Genomic DNA, 26754 nt, shown 5'->3' with positions numbered 1-26754 from the left:
AACTTGGTAGTTCTCGACTACAGCACCTCCAATCGATTTATGATCGATACGTTGCAATTTGTGAGGACCTTAAATTATAGTCATCGGCAGGAAGCAACCACTACTTTGGTCAGCTAGTGACAAAACGTTTCACATCTCGCTTGAATCTCACTTTGAAAAGTAAAAAAGAGGGTTACCACGTCTACAGTGCAACAATGGATTACGATTCCAACAAAGTGCTGTACGACTTCAAAAGTTCTCCAGATGTGCAGGCAACGAGTTCAGCTCTTCATCGACGAAAATTGCTGAAAGATGTGGAGACAGAACAACTGAGTGATCCATTGATAATGAAATCACTGATAAAAAGTGAGGGTAAACCATAATAACTTGTTCAGACATTTTTGTTGAGTACTCTACGGTGGTGCAAATATGCAGTCCCATTCAGGATCGGTCAAGCGGCATGCTGCTGCTGCCAGTGAAAATGCTCTTTTTGTCATGTCGTATGTACGTGTCAAATCATCGAAACAGATTTTTTTTATAGGAATGGCTGTAAAGTGTTGAGGATGTTGAATAGATTTAGACATTGCATCAACTACCATGCAGTTGAGGAAATTGAAACAGAACTTGCCTATGCCATCATCGACCGACAATTGGCATTACCTGATGGGGCATCACACTGTAAACATGGAGCCAACACTTTTGTTAGCGATGACGAACTGAATCAAACCCTTTCTGGAAAAGAGACTTCATGGTACGATGGAAATACTTTTCCAGGAACAAGATGAATCGGCTGATGAACATATGCCAGGAAATCTTTGACAGAAGAGCCTTCATCTCTGCCACTCAGTCTAAATAGTCGTAAAACGGCAGGTGATGACTAGCCGTTGAGAATGTACTTCTCATTCCACACTGAAAGAAACTCAGAATAGACAAATATGCTAACCTTGACATCAAGTTCAGAGATTTGCCCGACTTGTCCAGTCAGGCGAGAAACCTAGATCTCATCTGGCCGGCCGCACATGCGTTCGATATGGAGGGTATCCCAACGTGGGTCAGCTTCAATGCAATATTCTACTTTGATCACTAACCCAAGCAGATTATTTTCTACTTTCCGAACAGCGACAGATCACCAACAAACAACCACATGGTGGTAGAAACATTGCAAATGACCAAAACGATTTGCAGAAGAATGTGGTCAACAATACAGGATCGTTATGTACCATCTTGATGTGCCTCAAAGAGCTCTGTGGATTCAAGCCACTGAGCAACCGGAATATGATGATGTCTTCATTCTAGTCGGAATATTCCACAGTCTCCTACGTTTATCCCGTGGCGTTGATAAGTACTCTCTATGAGATGGCTGGAATGCAAAAAAAAGTGATGATGTGATGGCGGAGTTGACAAATACATGCATACGAGGTGACAACGCTGATCTGCAAAAAGTGATCAAGATGATTGAGTCATGTGCAAATTCTTTCATCTTGGAGACCAACAAACTCATCAATATTTAGACCAGCAAAGTCGCTGATTTGGCAGTCGCAAAATCATTCCTAAATGTGACGAAATCAGACACGACACATTTGGACGCTCGATTGAACAGATCAAACTGAAGATGTTCGCAAAGCATCAGAGAGCAAAAAAGAATAGAACACAACATCCCATCAAAAAAGAATTGCATTGCACAAGGGACATGTTGGGATGAATCGCAATCAATGCTGCAACAAAAAAGGTGCATTTGGTGTTTCTCTTAACATTCCTTTTAACACCAGTGCCCCTTACAAGGTGCAGCACCACACAATGAAAAATGATTTCCTGAATATGCTCGTGTCATCACGATATTGATCAAAAATGTCCGATCACTGAGAACCGAGTAAAATTTACAATCATGATATTGATGGGAACTTTATGTTGCATTGTTTACCAACCAACATCACACATTCTTCCGACTCATTGTGACGCACCATGTTACACTCAGCTCTTGCTTATCTGTCGAAAAAGGTCAGTATTTCATTTGACACCTCCGGAAAGCAATTGATAAAATACTGCGAGAGGGCGAGACGCGAAGAACTCGCTGACAACGGTGGTGTGCAATGTTTCATGGTCAATGGATCTGAACAAATTCGCCCCAACAAAGACATTGAGAAGTGTCTGAAGCACTCATCCTTCAAAAGTGAAGTTCCTAAATTCCTGATGAAGGCTTGGACCAATTAATAAAATGTATCAGTGTTGGAAGACAAGGAGATATATTTGGGTGTTGACGACGAGTGCACAAAATTCTCAGTAATTGATGGCAAAGTAGAACTGGAATTTATTCCATCATTGTCATGTAATCATCCGGAAACGGACACTTGCATTATGTTTCACCTGCTACACGCAGACAGCACACTTCATGATAAAAAACGGCATCAAGGGGACACAGACATCCTGGTGATCCTACTTCACCATTGCCATGAAGTTAAGGCTAATGTCTGGATGGAGGAAGGTTGGTACAACTGTAACAATAGACAATACATCATCGTGTCGCGCATCACAGCGGAGATCGGTCCAGAAATGTGTGCTGCACTCCTGGATTTCACGCATTCGCAGGGTGCGATTCCACTGCCGCATTCTCACGCAAGAGAAAAAAACGGCCGCACAACATTGTTACGTAAGATGAACGGTACATCTGTTCATTAAAATGACTAGCATTGGGACCACTGAGTGATGAGACAATTGAGTACCACAGGATTATACATGCAAGTTTTTTTGGTGCAAAGCAGAAGAAGATACGGCTCAACATATGGCGATACCGGGTGTTGAAAAAGCATTTGGACCAAAAGACTCGTCAAAACCACTCGACAAAATGAAGTGTGTTGATAGCAGCGTCCCACCTTGCGAAGCTGAAATCAGACAAAGGATCCATCAATCATGCTTTGCGGCCAGAATGTGGCATACCGCAGACAGTGACAACATCATTAGGAGACCACACTTCAGATGGGAACGACAAAATGAAGCCAACATCTAATTCTGGTTCGATGGACTACAAATGCCAGGTACGCAATTTGCGCTCACCTGCCAATAGCAACTGATCACTTATGTGGAATTTCTGCACTTTATAAATAAGTTACTTTATCTTTCTCATTTGGTGCAGTTACACCTTCAACGGTTCCAAATGACGATGAGGACTCCGAAGATGAGGATGATGTTCCGCACGTGGTTTTCATGAGTGACGACGACTATCAAATGGATGGTGAGACAGATGTAGAAGATTGAGATCTGTTTTTTTTTGGAAAATTCGTTGAAGAATACCAGAAGACCACTCATTTCGCATCTTCAGATGCTTAAGGGTGCCAAAGCAGTTTTCTCAGCTATTAGGCACAATCGTGGACGGGTTATTCATGAAATGACATTAATTAATTGAATAATAATTAATTGAATGAGAATTTACAAAATGATTTTTCTTTGCTGCGTTTCTTTCCGGTTTTTTTCTGTCGGAAGTGGGGGAGGACTTTTGTCATCGGCTCTGCAGTTCATGTTTGTCCTTGGTTCAGCCGTGCCCTGCAGTCTGTCTTCAGTGCAGCAGCGCATTGGTCTGTCCTCTATTTCGTGGCACACTTTTCTTTTTTAAGAAAAAGTGACTTAATATCAGTTAAAATTTTCAACATAATAAATATCAAATCTTGAAGAATAGTCTGTCTCTATGTCCCCGCAGCTTTTACTTCTGCAGGTCGTCGAGTACTACAAGTGCGATTTCTGACCCCTTCGAGCCTAAGGGGCTTTATCAGAAAGTGCCGGATCAGACAGTTTCTTTCGCTGCATTTTTGTTTCATACCATTAAAATAGAGCAGTTTGCAACAAAAAATAGCTCGGGTATAAATTTCTGATTAAGATCCTTTTTGAACCCTTTTAACGGACATTCTTGTATACAAATTATCAACATTAAAACTTCTGCACCATATCATTATTCACATTTATCTTTCTGATATATTTGAAGTAGAAATTTGCTCGGGTTTGGAATTTTGATTACATTTTTTCCATGACCCTTTGTGACCCCTTCAAGCCAAATAATAATAATAATACTATTCCTTTCGTTCCATAAAGGCACATAGGGCTGCTGAGGCAGTTTCATTGGCAAGGAGTACAGTCCTGGACAGATCATCACTCCAACACAGCTTACCCTGAATGGTTATTATCCCAGTACACTGGTACTCATTTCACTGACCTCAGAAGGATGATAGGCTGAGTGAACCCCACCTGGTGTTAATTCAAGTCGACAGGAGCTCGAACTTAGGACCCTAGGTCCCAAGCCAGCCACCTTAACCACTAAGCCAACACCAGGCTATACCTTTGAGCCAAAGGGACCTTCTTATCCGAAAGTGCCGGGTCAGAAATTTTCTTATGCTACATTTTTGTTTCATCTAATTGGAATAGAGCAGGTTGCAAAAAAAAATTTCTCGGGTGCAAATTTCTGATTAAGATTCTTCGTGGACCCTTATAAGGGCCCTTCTCATCTGCAAATGCCGATGATTTTCATTTCTTACGCATGTTTTGTATACAGTATCCAATGTAGATATCATAGAATAATAACTGCCTTAGGTGCAAATACATCCAAAAAACGGTTTTAAGGGTCTTTTTAAGGGTCTGCCCCTTCCAAACGCTGGAAATGCACCACTCAAGTAATGGGTTTTTTTGGATGTCAAAGTAATGTAACACGATTAAGAGCATCAAACCTTTCAGGCATGAGTTCATGATTAAACTCTGAGCAGCTCTCAATCGACTGAAATAAATTCAGTCTCTCGAAGTTCTCAGCTTCACCATTAGCCAGGACATCTTCTCACACCATTGCTTCGCCTACAGTCCACTTCCCTTAGTCCTCCCATCCTCACAAGCTCCTCCAGGATACACTCGTTCTTCTAGTAATCTCCTCCTGGTTGAACTTCTGAAATGCATGCTTAGTGCAAACTTTCTTCATTATGTTCTTATTTTCTTCTGTTTGTCGGAACTGCATTCCAGAGATAGTTTAACTCGCCTTCGTGGTGTAATGGTTTGAGCATCTGCCCTGATTCTGAGAGGTCAGTGATTTGAATCCTGGCTAAGTCATATCACAGGCTTTAAAAATGGTATGTGCTGCTTCCTTGCTTGATGCTCAGCATTAAAATGATCGAGCAAGGACAAATAACCATAGGTTGGTAATAATAGCACAAGCTATGACGGGCCTAATGGCCTCCTCCTGTGTCAAAAGTTCTTTGTAAGGGAATATATTATTTATTTATTTATTATTATCATTATTATTATATTATTATTATATTATTATTATTACACAAGGAAATCAGACACAGGTGGAAGCCATTCAGCCATCATGCCTTCACGACATCAACACCACACTCATTTATCAACACAAGATCAAAAGAAGAAAATGCAAAATTTATTCTTTTTTAAGTGTTTTTGTGGTTTTTTGTAAGTATTTATTTATTTAAATTCAGTTTTTGTACTGTTTTTTTCTCCACAGGGAAGGAAGGGGGCATGGGCTTGCTTAAAAACACACATCATCAACAACACAACACCCTTTGACGAAACAGCCACCAACAGCACTCCGTACACGTGCACACAATCACCCATTAATGCTCAAACTACCTAAAAGTCCTATCAACATCCCTATACCCCTCTATCTCCATAACTTCCAGGTACCTATCTAATTCCAATTTCAATTTATCCACTGTTTCTGCTGCCACTACCTTTCCAGGGAGGCCATTCCATTCATTAACTTCTCTCTGAGTTAAAGTCCCCGTCTTAACTCTCATCTTCTATACTCTCAAGCTATGGCACCTGGTTGTATAACTGTCTACTCTGTTGAATAATTCATTTGCACTTATTTTTATCTATACCTTTCATTATCTTAAACATCTCCTCGTAACCGCCTCCTTTCTCGTGTATATAGCCCTGTCTCCTTCAGCCGCTCCTCATAGCTGAGTCTAGCTAGGCCCGGAATCAATCTAGTAGCCCTGCACCGAACCATTCCTATGGCATCTATGTCCTTCTTGAATTGTGGTAACCAAAACTGCACACAATATTCTAGATGTGGTCCTCACTAACTTTGTGTTCAATGTTACCACCACCTCTTTTGATTTATAATGCCTCCCCCCCCCCCCCCACGAATACAACCTAAAATGCAATTTGCTCTACCTATAGCTGCCTGGCACTGTGCTGCCTGCTTACCTCCCTTATCTATTACCACCCCCAGATCCTTCTCCTGTGTGACATGCTCCAAAATTACCCCTTGCTTCCTGTAAACTCTATTTTCATTGTTCTTTCCCATCCCCAACACCTTACACTTGCTCAGGTTAAATTCCATCTGCCAGTCTTTTGCCCAATTTATACAAGTATCAGTACTTTCCTGGATCTGATCACCACCTCTTCTGCTATCCACTTTACCTCCAAGCTTTGTGTCATCTGCAAACTTGGAAAGCTTCCTCTTCACCCCACTATCCAAATCAATGATGTAAATAATGAATAGTTATGGTCCGAGTACTGATCCCTGAGGAACCCCGCTACTTACATCCTCCCAGCAAGGCATCCTCCCACTCACAGCCACTCTTTGCTTCCAACCACTAAGCCAGTTTGCAATCCAATTGGCTACCTGACCAGCCACTCCACAAGCCCTCACTTTGGCTCACAACCTCCGATGTGGTACCTTATCAAATTCCTTCTTAAATTCTAGATATACTATGTCCACTGCCATTCCCTCAACCACCCAATCAGACACTGTTTCATAAAACTCTAAATGATTTGTTAAACAGGAACTACCTTTGGTGAGCCCATGCTGACTAACTTTAATTAGTTTGTATTTATTTAAATGGTTCCTCATCTGGTCCTTAATTAATGTCTCCAACACCTTCCCCACAACTGAAATCAAACTAACAGGTCTATAGTTTCCCAATTCTTCTCTGGATCCTTTCTTAAATAATGGTGTTACATTTGCTACTCTACAATCCTCCGGTACCTGTCCTGACTCCAGGGAACGATTGAAAATATCCGTTAACATCTCTCTTACCTACTCAGCCACCTCCATCAATACTATCAGGTGCATACTACCTGGACCTTATCTTCTCTTAGATTTCCGAGCTGCTCCTTTACTTCCTCCACTCCAACCCGGATGTTCTGTTAAAGCCCTTCCTCACCTCCTTGATAAATACTCTCAGCTATTGGCAATTCTCCTGACTGTTCTTGTGTATTATTATTATTATTATTATTATTATTATTATTATTATTATTATTATTATTATTATAGTTCAATCAAACTCAATATGACACTTTCAAAATGACAATGCTATGCAAAGGCAGCTAAAAAGTGTCCAGCAAGCAGAAACGAGTCAGTGTAAACACACACAAAGAGCACATGTGCAAAAGGCCTCATTTAGCATTCATACCTCATTCTGAGTGACACATTCTCTTCAGGGTTTGAAGGAGGTGGTGCACTATCATCGCATGCCACCCTCCCCATCCCACCTGAATATTTCTCCTCCCATGAGCACCACCTTCTCCAACCATTTTGTTTTCTGGTCACTACGTTTCCTCCCCTTCACTCAGTCCTTTTTACCTGTTCGTTCGTTCACTTGCTTGTGTTCAACTGTTGCCCCACTGTCCCAATGTCAGTACGTTGCCACTGATAGGTCAGATCTGCATCCGGACCTTAACCAAAATCAAATCTGCTTCTTCTTGTCACCTAACCAACTCATCCACCAAGCTTCGTCATAATCCATCCACAACTTTTTGAAATATCGTGCAAAATATCGTTTTTGGCCCGATCTCTCAATGGTGAAGAATCACTTCGAAATATCATCTTTTTGAGATATCTTGTTCACAAACAGACAGAAAACCAGGGGTGAACACATTACCTCCATCCACCTTTGGTGGCAGAAGTAAATATAAAGATTTATAGGGGAACCCAACCGCAATTTTTTTTTTCTGAAAACATTTGCAAATCATTAATCATGGTCTAATTTGAAGGGAAGAAAATTTGCCTTTTTTTTGCCAATCACAAAGTGCCGAAAAAATCCCAAAAGTGTCGATTTTCACCGGTGACGTCACACTTGAACCCACCTTGATACAAATGGTGGCTTACATAGAGAAACGGTGTTTTTCGAGCTCAGATTCAGATCCTAATTCCACCGCCATTAGCAAGGGAATTATTTAGCCGTATCATTTCAAACCCTTTGCGAGTGATTCAGACGAAGATGGCCACACCATCAGACGATGGTGTTCGTGAAGATGAAAATGCTGGTCGCATGTTCACTACAGATTGGTAGATTTTGTTGCATGAATTGATAAGTCGGTTATATTACTCCGGCAGAGGCACGGCACGAACACAACACAGCACGGCACGAACACAGCAGGGCATGAATACAACACAGCACAGCACAAACACAACCCAGCACTGTACAAACAAAACATGGCACGGCATGACAGACACAACATTGGCACGACAAGTACATGAAACAGCAAGGACACAACATGGGCACGGACACGACACAGTATGACACAGCACAGACACCACCCAGGCACACTTGGACACTGCTGATAAAGTGGGTGACAAATGTTTTGTCCCACTGTCGCAGGCGGACCAGGTGTCCTGTATGTCACAGTAGTATGCCATTTCTTACTTTCCCGGGACGCCATTTGTGTCTGTGGTCATGCCCAGCATTGTGTCCATGTCCGTGCTGTGCCTTGCTGTGTCATGCCCCATCATTGTCCCAACCCAGTGGAGGGGGGAATGATGCTAGGGAGGAGGTGGGGTGTGGAGTGGTGGGTATTGTTTGGGTGATGGGGGATTGTGGGATATGGTGGAGGGAGGGGTGTGTGGGGGGTGGTGTTACGTATCATGAGGGTGATGGTTGAAGGGGGATTGTGGGGGAATGGTGGAGGGGGAAGTGATCACCCATGTACAGTACATATGCTGGTAGCTGGGTAGAGATGGTCTTTCAATTTCGAGCGACGGCTGTTTATTCCACTTAATCGTGAGATGGCATCCTCTCTCATTTGTGGCGGATAACCACAAGATCGAGCCATCTCTGTTGTTTCATATTCCTGTTTGGAACGATTTTCTGTTTTGTTTCACTGCCAGACAGGCAGACAGACTAAAGCAATTGTCTCACTCCTCCCTGCGCATGCACGATCAGGACAAATTCAGAACCAAAGTACTGATGAACTTCAGGTTTGTTTTCCGATTCGTGTTCAAAATATAACACTCAATTGAAATTAAGTAATTCCTCGATTAGAAACCTCGATCGCATGTGCGGGGTAACAACACATGACCCGAGGAAGCGACTGTTCTCCTGCCATCATTATCGGAAAAACAATTGAGATGCAAGGATATTGAGCTTGCATGTGCGAATGTACCAGGAGATCCAACCAGCCACTGGTTTTCCAGCAATGCTTTCTGATATGCACGTGAAAGCTGCCCTGGTTGTCACTTCACCAATAATTGTGGTAAATGGATTTTCAGAATTAAGAAACCATCAACATTGATTCTCTTCTCTGACAATTAAGTGTCATCCACTCTGTAATTATGATACAATGGAACAACTCGAAAGCTCCATAACTGAATCACCAAATAATTTTTCATCACCAAACACTTGAATTAACATACCAACCAGATTTATGCAGTATATATTTATTTATTTATTTATTTATTTATTTATTTATTTATTTATTTGTATATATCTCCATATAGTCTGTGACAGGATCAGTGTGTGACAAGGACGAACTGATTAGATTTTGGTGAAGATCCAGATCCGGATCCGACTACTAGAATTTTTTAAGCGATTCTTCACCATTAAGAAATAATGCCAAAAACGATAAATAGCACGCTATCTCACAGAATTGTGGACGGATTCGGACGAAACTTGGTGGACATGTTTGGTGTGTAACAAGGAAGAATTAATTGATTCAATTTTGGTGAAGATACGAATCCGGATGGAATAATTTTTAAGTGATTCTTCAACATGGGAGATCGGGCTCAACCAATATATAACACAATATGTCAAAAAGTTGTGGATGGATTCAGACGAAACTTGGTGGACAGGTTGGGTGTGTAACCACAACTAGTTGCTTCGATTATGGTGATCTGAATCTGGATCTGGATACGAGAAATATTTAATTATTTATGTGATTCTTCACCAATGAGAGATTGGACTAAAAATGATATAGTACTGCATAGCATGATATTTCAAAAATGTATTGATTGGGTCCGATATATTCTCGAGGATCAGGTATTGCGTGGTGGAGGTATGCGCTCTACCGAGTGCCCTTCTCATGTACATATATATATATATATATATATATATATATATATATATATATATATATATATATATATATATATATACACAGTATATGTATATATATATAATTATGAACATTGAAACAGCCCATAATGAAAGTCATATATAGTGTATAATAAAACAATTTCACTTACTGCGAGGCAGTGGAGATGAAAATCCAATTCCTGTATGTTCGTATTCTTATGAAACACCAGTAGGCGGCTGAAATGTGTCACTATAATATAATCACAGTGATCTTAACTTCGTAATAAAAGTATTACCCAAGGTGCTTCTTTTCGTGGAAGAATCCCCCCACCCCCCCCCCCCCCCCACAAAAAAAGAATGGCATATAATCAAAAAAGACTGAAGACCACTGCTTGGCTGTCTCATGTGAAAAAGTCTTCTGTCAGAAGATATTCCAGTTTAACACATTCGTTGCACATTCTTCCTTTTCTTTCAGAAAAGCCAGTGGAAAAGTGTTTGCTTTTATGGTGCTCCAAAGTGCCTGCGTGTGCAGGCGATAAGAGACGTGCACTTTCACCTTTGTTTTAGATTTCATCTGTAAAGTTTAAAAAGAAACACAAATGTGTCGAAAAGCAGAAAAAGAGAATTGCACTTTTTCATCCCGTGCCAAGGCAACATTGCGAAAGTTTCCACATTTCCTTTAATATCCAATTTTGAACCTGTAAACGTTGAGAATTGACATCGAAAGGTTTTGATGGAAGTTTGTGGTTTTGTTTGTTTGTGCAAAGTTTTCACGACCACAAGTTGGATTTTTTTTCTTTTCTCTTTTTAAACACGAATAGTTACCTTTACCTGAACCAAACGGCTTGATATTACCAAGCAGGATCGTACAAGCTGCAGTATTTCTCCTTTTGCAACAATTGTGAAAGTACGAGTCTTCTTGCATCAGTTGGTGGATGTTGAAAAAAAACTTGCGACGTCTTTCGCAAAGAGTAAGCAAGTTATCACCAGCATCCTGAACAAATCATAAATCCTGTCCAAATCGACATCTGTCCTTTGTCAGGCCAGTTCGTGAAGGACACTCAACGTTCCTGGCTGACCTCACACGAAGGTGGGAATAATTGAGGTCATTGAGGTGGTGGTCGTAGTAACAGTAGGAGTCGGAGTCGAAGATAGCATGTAGGCCAAACACATCATATTACTTGTTTAAAAAGGTTAAAATTGTTGTAAAAAGAGAAATACTCGACAAATTGCGTAATAATTGAGAAAGTTTTATCGACAGCATTCATTGGCATTTTATATCAGGCCATGCAGCCAGATTGATGACCCCCTCGTACGTCAACAGGACACTTGGCACGATCCCGTTGGGAAAAGGGTGAGTGAACTAGCAATGTAAAACGTGCCATTGAAGCTTGAGTGAGTGCGTACTTACGGCTATACATCATACTCGTTACCTGGGCACGTCTCAGGCAGCTGCAGCCATTGAGGATTCGAACTGAAACCCCATCAATCAAAGGGAGCATCGTATGTGCTTCGGCATGTGGGTTCACTTTCTATCACGTGGGCCATTATGCACTCTCATCTTACCTGTTGTGTATGCATTGCATTATCTGCTCCAGTGCACTGGCACACAAATCCGCACACAAAGCCTCTTGTCTGCTGCGCCTGCAGCTGAATGGGCCCTGAAGAAAGGCCATCTGTTGGCAGTGTCTGCTGCGAGTTTGTGGAAACCTATTCATTTATTGCCTCGACTGCCTATGTGCAAATTGTTCAGGATAACAGGTGTCAACGGTGCACATTATAAGATTCCTTCTCAAACTCAAACTTTTACATTGTTTTCCAGAATATATCGGTTATCCTGTCCAACTAAGCCGTCGACTTAGTACGTACGCAAATATGGTTGGAATTTTAATCCCCCTCTCCCTTCCCGGTCTGCTTCTGACATGCTCCTTGCCCTTCCTTTCCTCAACCCAAATTGCTGCCAAGCTACTTTCCTATAATTCTTCCTTTTATCAATTCTAGTTTTCTTCTTTTCATGGTCTTCGATGTAAAGTCCAACGTAGTCGGAACAAACAGGTTACACCGAGGCAAGCTTTAATGGAGCTACATAAACTTGGAGGGGCTGCGACATATGTATAACAGGAATTTAATTTCGTCCGTCCCTGAAATAATTCATCATCTTGAGCTCCTTTTGAAAGGTTCTGGTGGTTTATTGATGATAAATCCGTGGTTGACCATTCCTTGAGGTGAGGTGGCATACCGCAGTGGCAGAACATTTGTTTGGGAATTCACCCAAAACTTTCTGCATCGACTGTAGCCGTGCCCCCTGTGACCCCAGAACAAAAAAAATAATCTGTTGTGCACCTGTGGATTGCACATTATCACAGACCTCTACTTCCTCTCTTATTCATCTTACTTACAAAAAGATAATTCAACAAATCCCATATAAATCTCACTTATGTTTTCCTGTGTCATCTTTGTTGTGATTTGAAGATTTGAATCTACGTGATAATTAACTTAAAACTTGACTGGTACCTTTCGCAAGTTTAACTTTGTGCTTATCAGGGGTTTTACAGGAGGAAGAGAGGAAGGAGGGGTTTGAGAGAAGAAGAGGTCCACATGAAGTCTTACTTTGGGAAAGGATATGGCATCCTATGGGTACTTTGGGGAAGTTTAGATGATCCTTTAAAGCTGGGAATTGTAGTGGGAGCCTTTGACAAATTATGTCCACAAATAATTGAGAGAGGAGATGAATTGAGAACACTGAATTAAGAAGGAGAAGGATAAAAGTTAAAAGGAAAAGTAGTTGAGTTGGAATAAAAGAAGTTGGGGAAAGAATAGGAATCAGGTAGGGTATGGAAAATAAATGTATTGAGAATATGGAGGGGTTGGGGAGGGGAGTGGAAAGGGGAAAGGGTGTTAAAAAAAAAATCACTTTTTCATAATATTCTGAATATACAGCCCATGGCCCCTCAACAAGCTCACGAGGCCCAAAATTATCCTGGTGTGATGAACTCAGTCCTCAGGAACAGACTCACTTGGAACCCTCTTGCAAAAATTGAGCTGTAATACCTACTACTACTACTACTACTACTAATGTGAGGGCGTATATTGGCCTTAGCCTCCTGCAGCTCGGGTTCCATGAATGTAGCACGTCCAGACCAACCTTTCCAGCATGGCAGTCTTCAGTTCGTTAAATACCAACTGACATTATTAAGTGCTGTTTTGCCAACTGACTAATTCTGTGGAGGTGATAGATTCAATAATAATTCATGTGGGAATGAAATAGGTAAGAAACCACAAGAAGGAATGGATTTACAGAATATCAACTTGAAATTAATTTCGCAAAATTCAAATTCACTTTGTATAGTGGCAATTCTCCAGACAATAAAATCGATACGTGAATAATTCAATACAGTTTTTAATGCAACAAAGTAAAGTGATGCTACGCAGGAGCTAGGCTATAAAACAATTGATATATAAGCAGAGAATTTCAATGAAGCTTCAAATATTTAAGCTGACCAAAACACATGGAGAATGCAAAAAGGAATGAGAGTGATTTAGGCCTCAAGAGTAAAACTTTGTCAGTTTGTTCTGCACACGAAGTTGTGACCAAGAGGAAGGAAGATGATATGGGAGGGGGAAGGGACAAAATGATCAACCTCACAGTTTAGAGCACATGATCGGAGCAACAGTGTGGCTTCCAGAGTTGGACTCACTCAGAACTGCCTCGCCTCCTGGGTATGGGTATAGGGATGTACAATCAGCCTCCTGGGTATGGGTATAGGGATGTACAATCAGCCTCCTGGATGCTCAAACTGTCAACAACGTCAGGATTCCTTCACAACATCTCCCAGCTCCAAAATGCACCTCAATTCTCTCTCTCTCTCTCTCTCTCTCTCTCTCTCTCTCTCTCTCTCTCTCTCTCTCTCTCTCTCTCTCTCTCTCTCTCTCTCTCTCTCTCTCTCTCTCTCTCTCTCTCTCTCTCTCTCTCTCTCTCTCTCTCTCTCTCTCTCTCTCTCTCTCTCTCTCTCTCTGTCTCTGTCTCTGTCTCTGTCTCTGTCTCTGTCTCTGTCTCTCTCTCAGAACTGCCTCGCCTCCTGGGTATGGGTATAGGGATGTACAATCAGCCTCCTGGGTATGGGTATAGGGATGTACAATCAGCCTCCTGGATGCTCAAACTGTCAACAACGTCAGGATTCCTTCACAACATCTCCCAGCTCCAAAATGCACCTCAATTCTCTCTCTCTCTCTCTCTCTCTCTCTCTCTCTCTCTCTCTCTCTCTCTCTCTCTCTCTCTCTCTCTCTCTCTCTCTCTCTCTCTCTCTCTCTCTCTCTCTCTCTCTCTCTCTCTCTCTCTCTCTCTCTCTCTCTCTCTCTCTCTCTCTCTCTTCTCTCTCTTCTCTCTCTTCTCTCTCTTCTCTCTCTTCTCTCTCTTCTCTCTCTTCTCTCTCTTCTCTCTCTTCTCTCTCTTCTCTCTCTCTCTCTCTCTCTCTCTCTCTCTCTCTCTCTCTCTCTCTCTCTCTCTCTCTCTCTCTCTCTCTCTCTCTCTCTCTCTCTCTCTCTCTCTCTCTCTCTCTCTCCCCCCCCCCTTCATCGTACTACGTCATCCCAGGTCAGACCTCATTCACACACTATAATTGTATCCATCAAGTACAGGTAGGCTCTACTGAAGCCCACACAGTTTTCACCCACACCGTTCCAGATCAGAGTCCAACCAGTCATGCAAAATATTTGCTTTCAATGCTGACATATGATCTTGGGAGAAAATAGATGAAAGACAGGCACAAAACACAAAGTTGAGCAGTGAAAGACTGGACTAGGACTATAAAATCTCCCATGATGAGGCTGGAGGACAAGGTCTGTTGCTTTGACAACACAGACAACTCCTTGACCTCTCTGTCTTTTACCACTTCTCCACTGCTCCAGCTCCCTCTGCTCACTCAACTCCCTGACCCTCCTCAGCAACTTCAGGACGCGCGTTTTCTTCCGGTAACTTCCCCTACCCCCCCGGTTAAACTTCCAAAATCCAGGCTTTCTGCACACCTCAACTCTATTTTCTTCGCTTCTCCCATCTGTGAAATGCCTTACTGAGGCCACTCTGTCCCACTCTTTCCTCAGGGCTTCAAGCAAGCACATTATCACCAACTCTTGTCATCTTCTTTCCATAACCACAACCCTTTTTACCCCCATTGACCCTGCCTCACCCGAACCATCTTACTTTCGGGTTACTGTGGTCCCTCCCCTCCTCTGTCTCTCCTCTTTCCTTGCTCATTCAATTTAATTGGCTCCAGTGGTTGCCCTGCTGCCCCACTATCAGTTAAAACCCTCCGATCCACCACGATTATATGAGCTTCGACCTTGTAAAGAAAAAAAATACACAAATCATGTTAAAAGTAAGAGACATTGTTACATTATACAAGTAAAGATAACAGCATATTCAATGTAATACATTGCACCCCCCATTGACAACACTATCATGAGATTGAAATAATCAAGGTTGCCTCACTAAAATCTTGATAAATAAATAGCATATTTTAATAATCGCACTGAAATACGCAATTTGGTGTCTGTCTGTCTGTCTGTGTAGGTCTGTGGCCGATGCATTCCGTTGTTACTTATCCAATCTTGATCAAACTTGCCAGGGGACTTAGGGTCATAAGACAAGGGTTGTTGCTACTTGATTTGCCCCTGCTCTCCACCAGGGGTTCCAAAAGGTGGGGCCGTCGCAAATTCTCTACGGAAATGTGTACCATGTAGTGCCGCTCCCAATTGTGGTGGAGAGGGTTCAGAGGCCTCAATTGTGTCAGGAGTAAGACTCTTTAGAGCTAGCCTTAATTACTCTGCGCACGCAAAGTGAAATGCTGGGTTGAGCAATTGGTTCACTTTGTCTGTCTGTCAAAAACATCAGTTTATGATCGAGCAAAAACTTGATTTCAATTGAATGTTGTATTTTGAATGTGAATCGGAACATGAATCAGAAAACAAATCTGAAGTGTATCAGCACTTTGGCTCTGAATTTGACCTGATTGCATGTTCACGATAGGAGTGAGATAATATTCTTACTCTGCCTGCCTACCCGGCAGTGAAACAAAATTGAAAATCATTCCAAGCAGGAAACTTACTGTTTTTAAGGACGTCATAAAGGACACAAACAACAGGCACGAATAACTAATGTCACGTGTTCGATAGGGTGGTGGAAAAAGACGCTGCATTAACGGCGGTAAACTTCTGAATTTTCCTTTTTATACGACTATTAAAGTCTTTAATTTATTTCAATTGAATTATGCACTTGAACACCGTCGAACACAAATCACCTTTTTGCATTTTGAAAACCCTTCCGCTTCGCAGCACTGTACTTGGACAAAATATTAGGGCATTTTACATCACCTCAACCAATCAAATTTACCGCTCGCAGACTCCGCCAATGTCCGTGTTTCTCACGACTTCACGGGGTAAGGGGTTCAACAAACTCTCTTGTTGTATCAGGAGTAAGAAGCCTTCACCTTATTTCCAGAGACACTTAGCCTATGTTGCTTTAGATTTGACTGCAAAGAATCCAGAGAAGTGCCATGTTTTGATCCCTTTTTCCTCCTTAAGCCACTGTCACACTTTGACGTTTTGGCCAGCGTATGGCAACGTATCAAAATTGATCTAAAATGCTGGCATACGCTGAACTATTGATGTTTTTTTTTAATTTTTGGGGGTATAATAACGTATTGGACATATGCATAACGTATTAGTAACATACGCAGAACGTTTTAATCACATATAGATAACTTATACCAACGAATGCTAAGCGTGTTGTCGGCGTTCACAACCTATGCCCAACGATAGTCTAACTTATGCATAGCGCGGCAGCGTATCGCCGACGATCACGTGGTGTAGGCTATTCATAGGCTGCGGCTCGACGATTCAAATCTTAACTGCACTAGACATCGAAGTGAGAATCCGCTGTCACACCTTGACGTTTTAGCCAGCGTATGCCGACGTATGAAAAATTTGCCGAACCAAGCTGGCACACGTCGAATACGTTATGGGTAAGTTTTGTATACGTTAAGAGCACGCTGGCATACGTCGGAGTACGCTGGCATACATCGTCATACGCCGAGTACGTCGAGAAATTTTCAGCATGTTGAAAATTTCTCGACGTACTCGGCGTATGACACATATTCCGCATACGCTGGCATAAGTTGAAGGCACGTTACGCGATCGTTGACACACGTCGACACACGTTACTTGTACGTTACTCATAAGTTGAAACACGTCGAGGTAATGGTTAGCGTCAGTGTTCCAGACTCCCTGGTTTTTTTTTGGGGGGGGGGGGTTTCTTCGGTATGACGGTGATGTTGACACTTCGATTTCTAGTGCGGTTATGATTTAAATCGTTGAGCGGCAGCCTATTAATTATATTATATTATAACCGCACTAGAAATCGAAGTGTTAACATCACCGTCATACCGAAGAAAAAAAAAACCCCCCAAAAAAAAACCAGGGAGTCTGGAACACTGACGCTAACCATTACCTCGACGTGTTTCGACTTATGAGTAACGTACAAGTAACGTGTGTCGACGATCGCGTAATGTGCCTATAACACGTTACTCATAGGTTAGAAATAAGTTTCGGGCACGCTAAACATTACCTCGATGTGTTTTGACTTATGAGTAACTTACAAGTAATGTGTGTCGACGTGGGTAATGATCGCGTAACATGCCTACAACTTATGGCCAGCATTATGCGGAACGTGGGAATGATTCGCTGGCATACGTCGGGAAATTTCAAGCATGGAAAATTTGTCTAACAGCTCGGCGTACTACGACGTTTGCGAGCGTTCTACGATGTATGCCAACGTTCTACGACGTATGCCAGCGTAATACGACATATGCCAGCGTAATACGACATTTGCTTGCGAACTACGATGTTTGCCAGCGTTCTACGATGTATTCCAGCGTACTACGACGTATGCCAGCGTACTACGACGTTTGCTACCGTTCCACAACGTTTGCTAGTGTTCTCCGACGTATGCCAGCGTTCTACGATGTATGCCAGCATACTACGACATATGCCAGCATGCTCCTAACGTATACAAACTTACCCATAACGTATTCGACGTGTGCCGGCATTTTAGCCCAATTTTGCATATGTCAGGCATACGTTGGCTAAATCGTCAAGGTGTGACAGGGCCTTTAGAAAATGCACAGGTGAAAACAATGTAGCTTGAGCATCATTCCACGTTATCATTGCATTTTTCCAAGGCTGCTTCGAACAATAACAAAAGCAATAACAACAACAATAATGACAATAGCTTAATAATGGTAACAATAATAATAATAATAATAATAACAAGACCACACGTGCCCACTCTGGTATGGAACAGGTGTTTCTAGTTTAATAAAATACCCCATTTAATGGTTACAGTAATTGTGGGCAAGTTTCTTGAAATCCAGGTCGTGCTTAAAATCAGGTGACAGGTAGGAGAATTGAATCGAGCTGTGATCGAGGCTGATTCACATCTACAATAGAATTGTTACCCGGCAGAGCGAATTCATGGTTTTCTGACTTTTTCACCCACTCCCTACAGCTTACAAACCGACTTTAAAAAACCATTGAATCCATTTTCTCACCAGTATAATGTGGCAAACAACCAATGATGCAAGTTTGATTTGATATGCAGCCATTGTTCTTGTTTCCTTGGATACCTTGCTTGTTTCTAAGTGATAATATTCATGGTAAAACTCTCATTCACTCACGATCACACTGACTTGGCTCGCGGACCTTTGGTGATGCATGTTTTGGTCAAATGCTAGTCCCTTTCATCACCAGAAATGTTCATGTCAAAAGATCTGTGTGGACCAACTGAAGCTGTGGATGAAGTTTTGCTTAGTTTTAGACCCCATATGAACATTATTATACACAACCGGCATATATTACCACACTCGGTAGAAATTCTGGTTATAGAGCGTCCACTCTGAGTCTGGCCCAGTCACATCAAATAATTCAATAAGGTAATTAAACAATCCAAGTATCCTCACTTGATACTTACTCAGCCTTTCAAGAATGGAGCACTGACAAACCCTGATTGTTAGCATCCCATGAGGGTGAGGTGGGGGTGGAGAGGATTGGGGAGATTTCTCACTAATTGCTCCACTCACTCGGAGAGAGAAGACAAGCATTGTTACACATTACCCAGAATACACTGGAATGCGACTTCACTACCCCCCCCCCCGCCCCCCACCCAGGTTTGGCTGGTCAAGTCCAGTGGTGCGTGCCTGTGTGTATCACCTCCTCCACGAGGTTTAGACTCTGTAAATACAAAATACATTGCAATGCAGACAGACTCCATTCACAATGCAAACAAAGGAGGAAAACAGCACTTGTCATTTTCCTTTTTTTTGTTTTTGTAATGGCCACCTACTTACCGATCAACCCTCTTGGAGATTTTTCATTTCACGGTTGCCTCGCTATCTAATCTCAACTGCCACCTGTAAAATATGTTGTCACATCAAGGCACCTCACCTTATCAGCGATTGCATTGATACGCTGCATATTTTCACAGTTGAAGTCCTTTATTATTGTCAAAAAATATATTACTTGGACCGAGTCAGGGAAATCTGAGCGGATCATGCTGTTAAAACTACAAAAGGCTGTGATGGATGATTCGATCGATAATTGGGAACTTGATCTTTGAAGCTCTCCCGTGGGATTTAAAGGGCTACACCTACCCTGATCGCCTCGTGTTGATACCATATTCCATCTGACTTATAAAGCCTGGTGTTGACTTAACGGTTAAGATGGCTGGCTTGAGATTTTTAGGGTCTTGAGGTCGAGCACCTGTCCAACCTTTAAATAACACCAGGTGGGTTGACTCAGCCTGTCATTCTTCGGAGGGTTGCAAAATGAGTACCAGCTTAATGGAAACGGGGAGCACTGCATCAGCTGCTGTGCTCCCAGCAATGATGCAACGTGCAGCTACAGGCTGCATTTGAGTGCTGATCTGACTTATTGATCTCCAGGCTCGTTTGGGTGAGTTATGACTCAGCAGGAAGTTCAGTGCAGGATATTATGCAATTATCAGGATGATTTTTGCAATCGAATTGTACTGATCTCACAGAAACAGACGTCTCATGTTATGGTTTTCATGTTTAAGACTTCTTTGTTTATTTTTCTCCATTTTCCCCCAAAGAGCTTGTGGCCCTTAATTTCTTTTTTTTTTGTATCGATTTCCTTTTTATTACTGTCAGAAGCACCGGAAATGACTCGAAATGATCACTTTATTGTTTGCGAAAGAACAATAAAGATCAATGTATTTATCAGATGATGGATCATTCATGGCTTTCATGGTGATTGCCTAAATATTGTCCTTGTGGATTTTCATCTCTGCATGACAACCACCAGTCCAATGGGATGGCAGGATAGCTTGGAGGTACTGATATCATGTGTTTTCTGCTCTTGAGCTGTCCAGCCTGGGTTCGAATCCCGACTCAGCTATAAACTCTGATCCTGGTGTTTTGCATACAGGGCGATCCATCAATGTTTGCTCCATCCATCGGAGGGACGTCAAGCTGGAGGACCCGTCTGCCAGCACTGTGGTCATTGGTAGACGTTAAAGATGCCATCTCTGCTTGTGAGTTTGTACTCGTACATTGGTTGTGCATGTCAGAGGAGCCTTGTTGGTTTTCATGGATGTTTTAATCGATAATCATGATAAAAGGGGTTAGTGCTCTCCTGACCATGGACACATCACTCTCACGGCCCCTTTCACCATCAATTTTAAATGATTTTTATTGTTTAAAGAAAATATTCTCTAAGTTGGACGAGATGACATAAATAAATGAACAATAAATACATCGAGGGATAATTAAGCTTTTTCTACTGTGTTGAAGACCCCGAAGAGGACTTTCTGTTTCTACATATATGAACGGGACAAGGATTGGAGGAGACAAAAAATATAAGTCAACACAGTGTAGGAGATTTGAACCAGAGGATGTTAAGCAGTATGTGTTTGGTGCTGAGATGGGAATATCAAACATGTCAACCGAAAAGGTGCCTGATTTATTTCTTTATTTGCATTGATCTGAGGCTCCTTGTGGAGCTTGCACATAAATCATGTGAAAGGCAAAGGCATGGGTAGATATCAGTGTACCTTTTCATGAATTACAAGAGCACCGGTAGACAATCTACAGACACATCTGGTACATAGGGTTGAAACCTCGTGCGTTCCCCACATCAGGAGGAAGGGGTTCAGATGAGTTTGCGAACAAGCTAACCCCAAATGAAGCAAAAAAATCAAAATCTAAATTTGAACCGTTGTTGAAATAAAAACCATTCAAATTCACCGATACCTGCAACTTGAGCCATACATTGAGCAAGCAATGATTAAGGTAGATTGGTAAGTGATGTAGGTCTTCAATTTTCAGGATCCACTGCTACGACAGAGAGATTGCTTTTGTTTTGCAACGAGTGTATTGGCACAAAGGGTCATTACTCAAAGCAAAATTGGGTCAGCCTATTTGGCATTCCCATCTGAGCACTTCATTCATGATGCTCAGGTCCCAGGTTCACAATCCCCATCCAATTATTATTCATTAACTCATAATGTCCACATAATTCCTGTAAAAGTGTACTAATATCTCTAATGTCCTTGTATTATAAATGAACAAGGTGTGTGTGTGTGTGTGTGTGTGTGTGTGTGTGTGTGTGTGTGTGTGTGTGTGTGTGTGTGTGTGTGTGTGTGTGTGTGTGTGTGTGTGTGTGTGTGTGTGTGTGTGTGTGTGTGTGTGTGAGTGAGTGAGAAGTTTTTTTGTGGAGTTCTACTGGAGTGTTCTCATCTGGAATGTGATACACGGAGATGATTGTTATGGTCTCCTGAGTTGATCAGGCTAATTCATTACAAAAATCCGTTAGAATTCGCATGTTTTAAACACGCACCATTTTAAGGTAGACAAGTCTGAAGACGACGATGCGGTATTTGACAATGTATTTGTTTGTATTCACGTGTTGTGTATTCACGAGCGGTATTTGACAAATGTATTCACGAGCGATATTTGACAATGTAGATTGTTTTAGAAGTCAAAAATGAGACAATGTGATAATGTTTGACCAAGTAATAAAAATGATCAACATGATGTGGTACGAGTGACAGGTTATGAGCTGCAAAATGTCGAAAACCCGGTTTCGTTCAACAACTTAAAAATTTGACCTTTGCATAACCTTTTACGGTCACAAAACAATGTTGTGGACATTAAAATAAGGAAACAGGATACGTGCTATAGCTTATTGGAGTTAGTTCGTCGAAGAAGGTCGAAAACCCGGTTCGATTCGCACAACTTTGAAAATTTGACCTTTGTGAACTTAAAAGGTCAAAGGTCAAGGATTATGACCTTTGGTCCAAAACTTCTTCTGGAACATTCCAGGAACAATATAACATCATATAGGCTGTATGGCATTTCCCACTCCTCGGATTATCCATACTTTGATGAAATGAGCGTAAAAACAAACTTGAAGGGGGCGCCATGGGCAAGGTGTTCGAGATAGAGAAAAATGGTTTCAAGACTTAAGGTGGGGAATGACCTCAAGATTATGCATAAAAAAATATTGTTATCCCAGCTCTCAAAGTTTGGGCGGTCGAATGATTTTAATGTCAAAATTCGAAATTTTCTAAGTTCGTGACCTTGTGACCTTGACCTTGGGATGAAAATGAAAAATCGAGCTCAGTGGAGCTATGCAGGTGCCATTGGGCTAACCAAATACCGAAACCCTGCCAGATTCGACAAACCCCTCAGAGAAGATGGACTTTTATGTCAAAATTCGCAATTTTCAAAGTTCGTGACCTTGTGACCTTGACCTTGGGACGAAAATGAAAAATCGAGCTCCGTGTGGCTATGCAGGTGCCATTGGGCTAACCAAATACCGAAACCCCAGCCAGATTCGACAAACCCCTCGGAGAAGATAATTTTTTTATGTCAAAATTCGCAATTTTCTAAGTTCGTGACCTTGTGACCTTGACCTTGGAACAAAAATGAAAACTCGAGCTCCGTGGGGCTATGCAGGTGCCATTGGGCGAACCAAATACCGAAACCCCTGTCAGATTCGACAAACTCTCGAGAAGATGCAAATTGAAATCGGCTACCAGCTAAAAACACATATTTTGTTCGTAACCTTGTGTCATTGAACTTGAGATGAAAATGAAAAATCGAGCTCCGTGGGGCTATGCAGGTGCCATTGGGCTAACCAAATACTGAAACCCCTGTCAGATTCAACAAACCCCCTAGGAGAAGATGCTAATTGAAATCGGCTACCCCCTAAAAACATGTTTTGTTCATGACCTTGTAACCTTGACACGAAAATGAAAAATTGAGCTCCGTGGGGCTATGCAGGTGCCATTGGGCTAACCAAATACCGAAACCCTGCCAAATTTGACAAACCCCTCGGAGAAGATGGATTTTTATGTCAAAATTCGCAACTTTCTAAGTTCGTGACCTTGTGACTTTGACCTTGGGACGAAAAGGAAAAATTGAGCTCCGTGGGGCTATGCAGGTGCCATTGGGCTAACGAAATACCGAAACCCCTGCCAGATTCGAAAAACCCCTCAGAGAAGATAACTTTTACGTCAAAATTCGCAATTTTCGAAGTTCGTGACCTTGTGACCTTGACCTTGGGACGAAAATGAAAAATCGAGCTTCGTGGGGCTATGCAGGTGCCATTGGGCTAACCAAATACCGAAACCCCTGTCAGATTCGACAAACCCCCTTGGAGAAGATGCAAATTGAAATCGGCTACCCCCTAAAAACACGATTTTTGGGTGTGGCTCCGCCCATAATGGGCGCACCACGCCCATTCTCAGGAAAACACAACAAGATCATGATATAAACCTTCCACCAAAATTTTATCAGGATCGGATCAAAACCCACGGAGCTTTGCTCGGGACAGACAGACAGACAGACAGACAGACACACAACAATAACGAATATAGTGGTCACTTATTTTTTTTGTGAAAATATTTTTTGCGAACCAATATAGTGGCTTAATATGTCCTTCTACCACGGCATGGCATTCTAATTACAAAATAAACAACAAAATGATAACATTGTAACAAAGCACATTAATTAATACTAATAATATTTACAACAACAATCACAATTGTATCATTTGTCAACAATAATAATGACGAACGTATAATACCCGTCCAGGTCCAAGCACATCTGGGCTTGGTGAAAGTCAAGCTTATGCTCAAGCAGTACGACAGGTGGGTTTTGCAACAAGACTGTGAAGATCAATGAAAATTTGGTCCATCGGACCAACGGGCCCACTCATGTTCCAAATATTTCTGTATCACGCGTGAGCTTCTCTGCAAGCCTTCACTGGAGGAAACATTATCTGAAAAACAACTTTTGTTTTTGCCACATCGTTGCATCCTTTACTAAAATCCCACTGAACATACTCATGCACAGTGATGCATGAAAGCCACTATTTGAGGCCCTTTCAATGGCTTTGACATTTGCCTCTGGGTCTCGTATTTTCTGAAATAGATAAGTCCGAGCATTCATGTGATGTCCTTGTATCTGTATCCCATGAGTAAACTCCCCAATCCTCCCCCTAAATATTTAATTATCGCAAACTTTAGCAACCAAACTGTAAGGTTAACTATAAGGAGCCACACACCGAAGCCGACAAATAAGTCTGTGTGGCGAAAGTTCTGCTTGTCTGGAATTTGAACGTCAAAGTAGACCGATAATCCTATTCTGTGATTATATTTTGCCTATTGATACCACGTCGTTTCAAAGTTCAAAAGTTGCATGAGGTCAAAGATTACGCACAGGACTTTCCATCGTTGTCTTTCCCTCTCTGCTCCATTTCATATTCCACTTGCGATTCTCCGGCAGGCACAAACCGTGGAAAGAAAAATGACAAGTGATGAAATATATGAAGTGTATACATTTCCACTCGCCTGATTAAACAAGATAGCTAGTTTAGCGTTAATGTCATTATCTGCTCACTAAGCATCTAACACTGCAGCATAAAATCATGCAATAAGAACCCCATCCCATAATCTTTGCCTAAATTGAATAAAATCACTTAATTCGGGCATCAAAAGGCTTCTCGAACCCAGTCGGCCGTGCTGGAATCAAATAAAGAAAACACAATGAAATTAATGTGAGCAAGCGGTCACTCAACCTCGACGTTATATTAAGATGTCACGTGATGTCCCATCACATCGGCTCTCGATTGTCCTGCACAACAGCTCCACGGAAAGGATGAAAAGCTGTCCTTATTTATAAAGAACATTCGGACACGGTTATGGAACATTACATCTTACATGGCCTCCTCTTGGCAGCAAGGCGAGCCCGCTTGAGGATAATCTCCAGGCGATTGAAAATCGCGTGCACCTTGTCAGAAATCTTTACGCTTTTCTTGAGTTCTGCAGATTAAGGCATGCATTCATGAACCGCCACCTCCTTGCACGAAACAAGATGTGCGCAGAAGATAAGTCACGGAAATGAATAAACAATATGGCTTTTTGGCCGCCCTTGATAACTTTCATTTCCTCTTCGCAATAAAATTCGGTTTTAAAGGAATGAAATTCCCACCTCTTGAAAAAGAGACTCCTGAGACATTTCTAATGCAGGGGGTCACCAATGTTTTCTAAGGTCCCCCAACCCCAAAACCTCATCGTTAGCAACCCTAAAAGCAACAAAAAATGGCATGACAACAAATGTTTACACTCCATATAAATAAATTTAATAATGAGTTCATTGATCAGGACTAATGTGATACCAACAATGGATGAAATAAACATAAAATTGATCAAGGTATGTGAACTGCCATGGGAAGCAAGAATCTGACATTTCGGGTGTTAACCCTTCATCGGAGCAAGAAGGGTTAAAGATTGAAACACAAGCTTCTCCTCACTCCCCATGGCAGTTATCATTTCTCAATCAACGTCATGTTGATTTCATCCACTCCTCTAGTTGTCCGTTGATGCAGAGCGACACTAGCCATCACCGGCAAGATTAGTTCTTCATTTTAATGTGATAGCTAGGCATGAGTGTCGTGGCTCAACCGCATGAAGCTCAGTTTCATGGTAGAAACAATGCACCCGATCTCAGAAGTGGAATCCCATTGCGAGCGATAGCGTGTCTTGGTGGAAACAAGCTGGTGGAATTCAAATCCATGCAAATTATGCCAAGTGGCACAAGCATCATTTCCTGGCATATTTTCAGATGAGGGGTAGAAGTGTGGAGGCTTAATCGCAGGACAGTTTGGTGAGCTGCTCGACCTAATTTGATAGTAGGCCCATCACATCAAGCCCCCATGTGACACTGAAACAGGCTCCACACCCAGTCCAGTCACGATATGTCCTGAAGGTCGAGAAAGAACGACTGAAGACACTCCTCCATTTGTCAAAGGTGGTCAATCCTCACCTGCACAAGAGGCTAGGTCTCACTGTCCATCAGGAAGGTTTCTTCCAACAAGTGAGTTTCATCATATACAGTGGCCTGCAAAAGTATTCACC

At 41.9% G+C, this 26754-nt stretch overlaps 1 protein-coding gene across 1 annotated transcript in view; it reads left to right on the top strand.

The window, feature by feature from the left end:
- LOC147015717 (uncharacterized) overlaps positions 1-26754 on the top strand; it is a 71014-nt gene that overhangs the window by 17711 nt on the left and 26549 nt on the right. The window contains exon 2 of the mRNA XM_085848160.1: positions 20760-20865. Coding sequence (XP_085704286.1) covers positions 20760-20865 — 106 coding nt within the window. The remainder of the gene's footprint in view (positions 1-20759; positions 20866-26754) is intronic.

This window comes from Eptatretus burgeri, chromosome 12 (assembly GCF_056783735.1).
Source record: "Eptatretus burgeri isolate ZD-2024b chromosome 12, Ebu_testis_v1, whole genome shotgun sequence".
In the NCBI taxonomy this organism is placed as follows: domain Eukaryota; kingdom Metazoa; phylum Chordata; class Myxini; order Myxiniformes; family Myxinidae; genus Eptatretus; species Eptatretus burgeri.
This window is presented reverse-complemented; position numbering and strand designations above follow the sequence as displayed.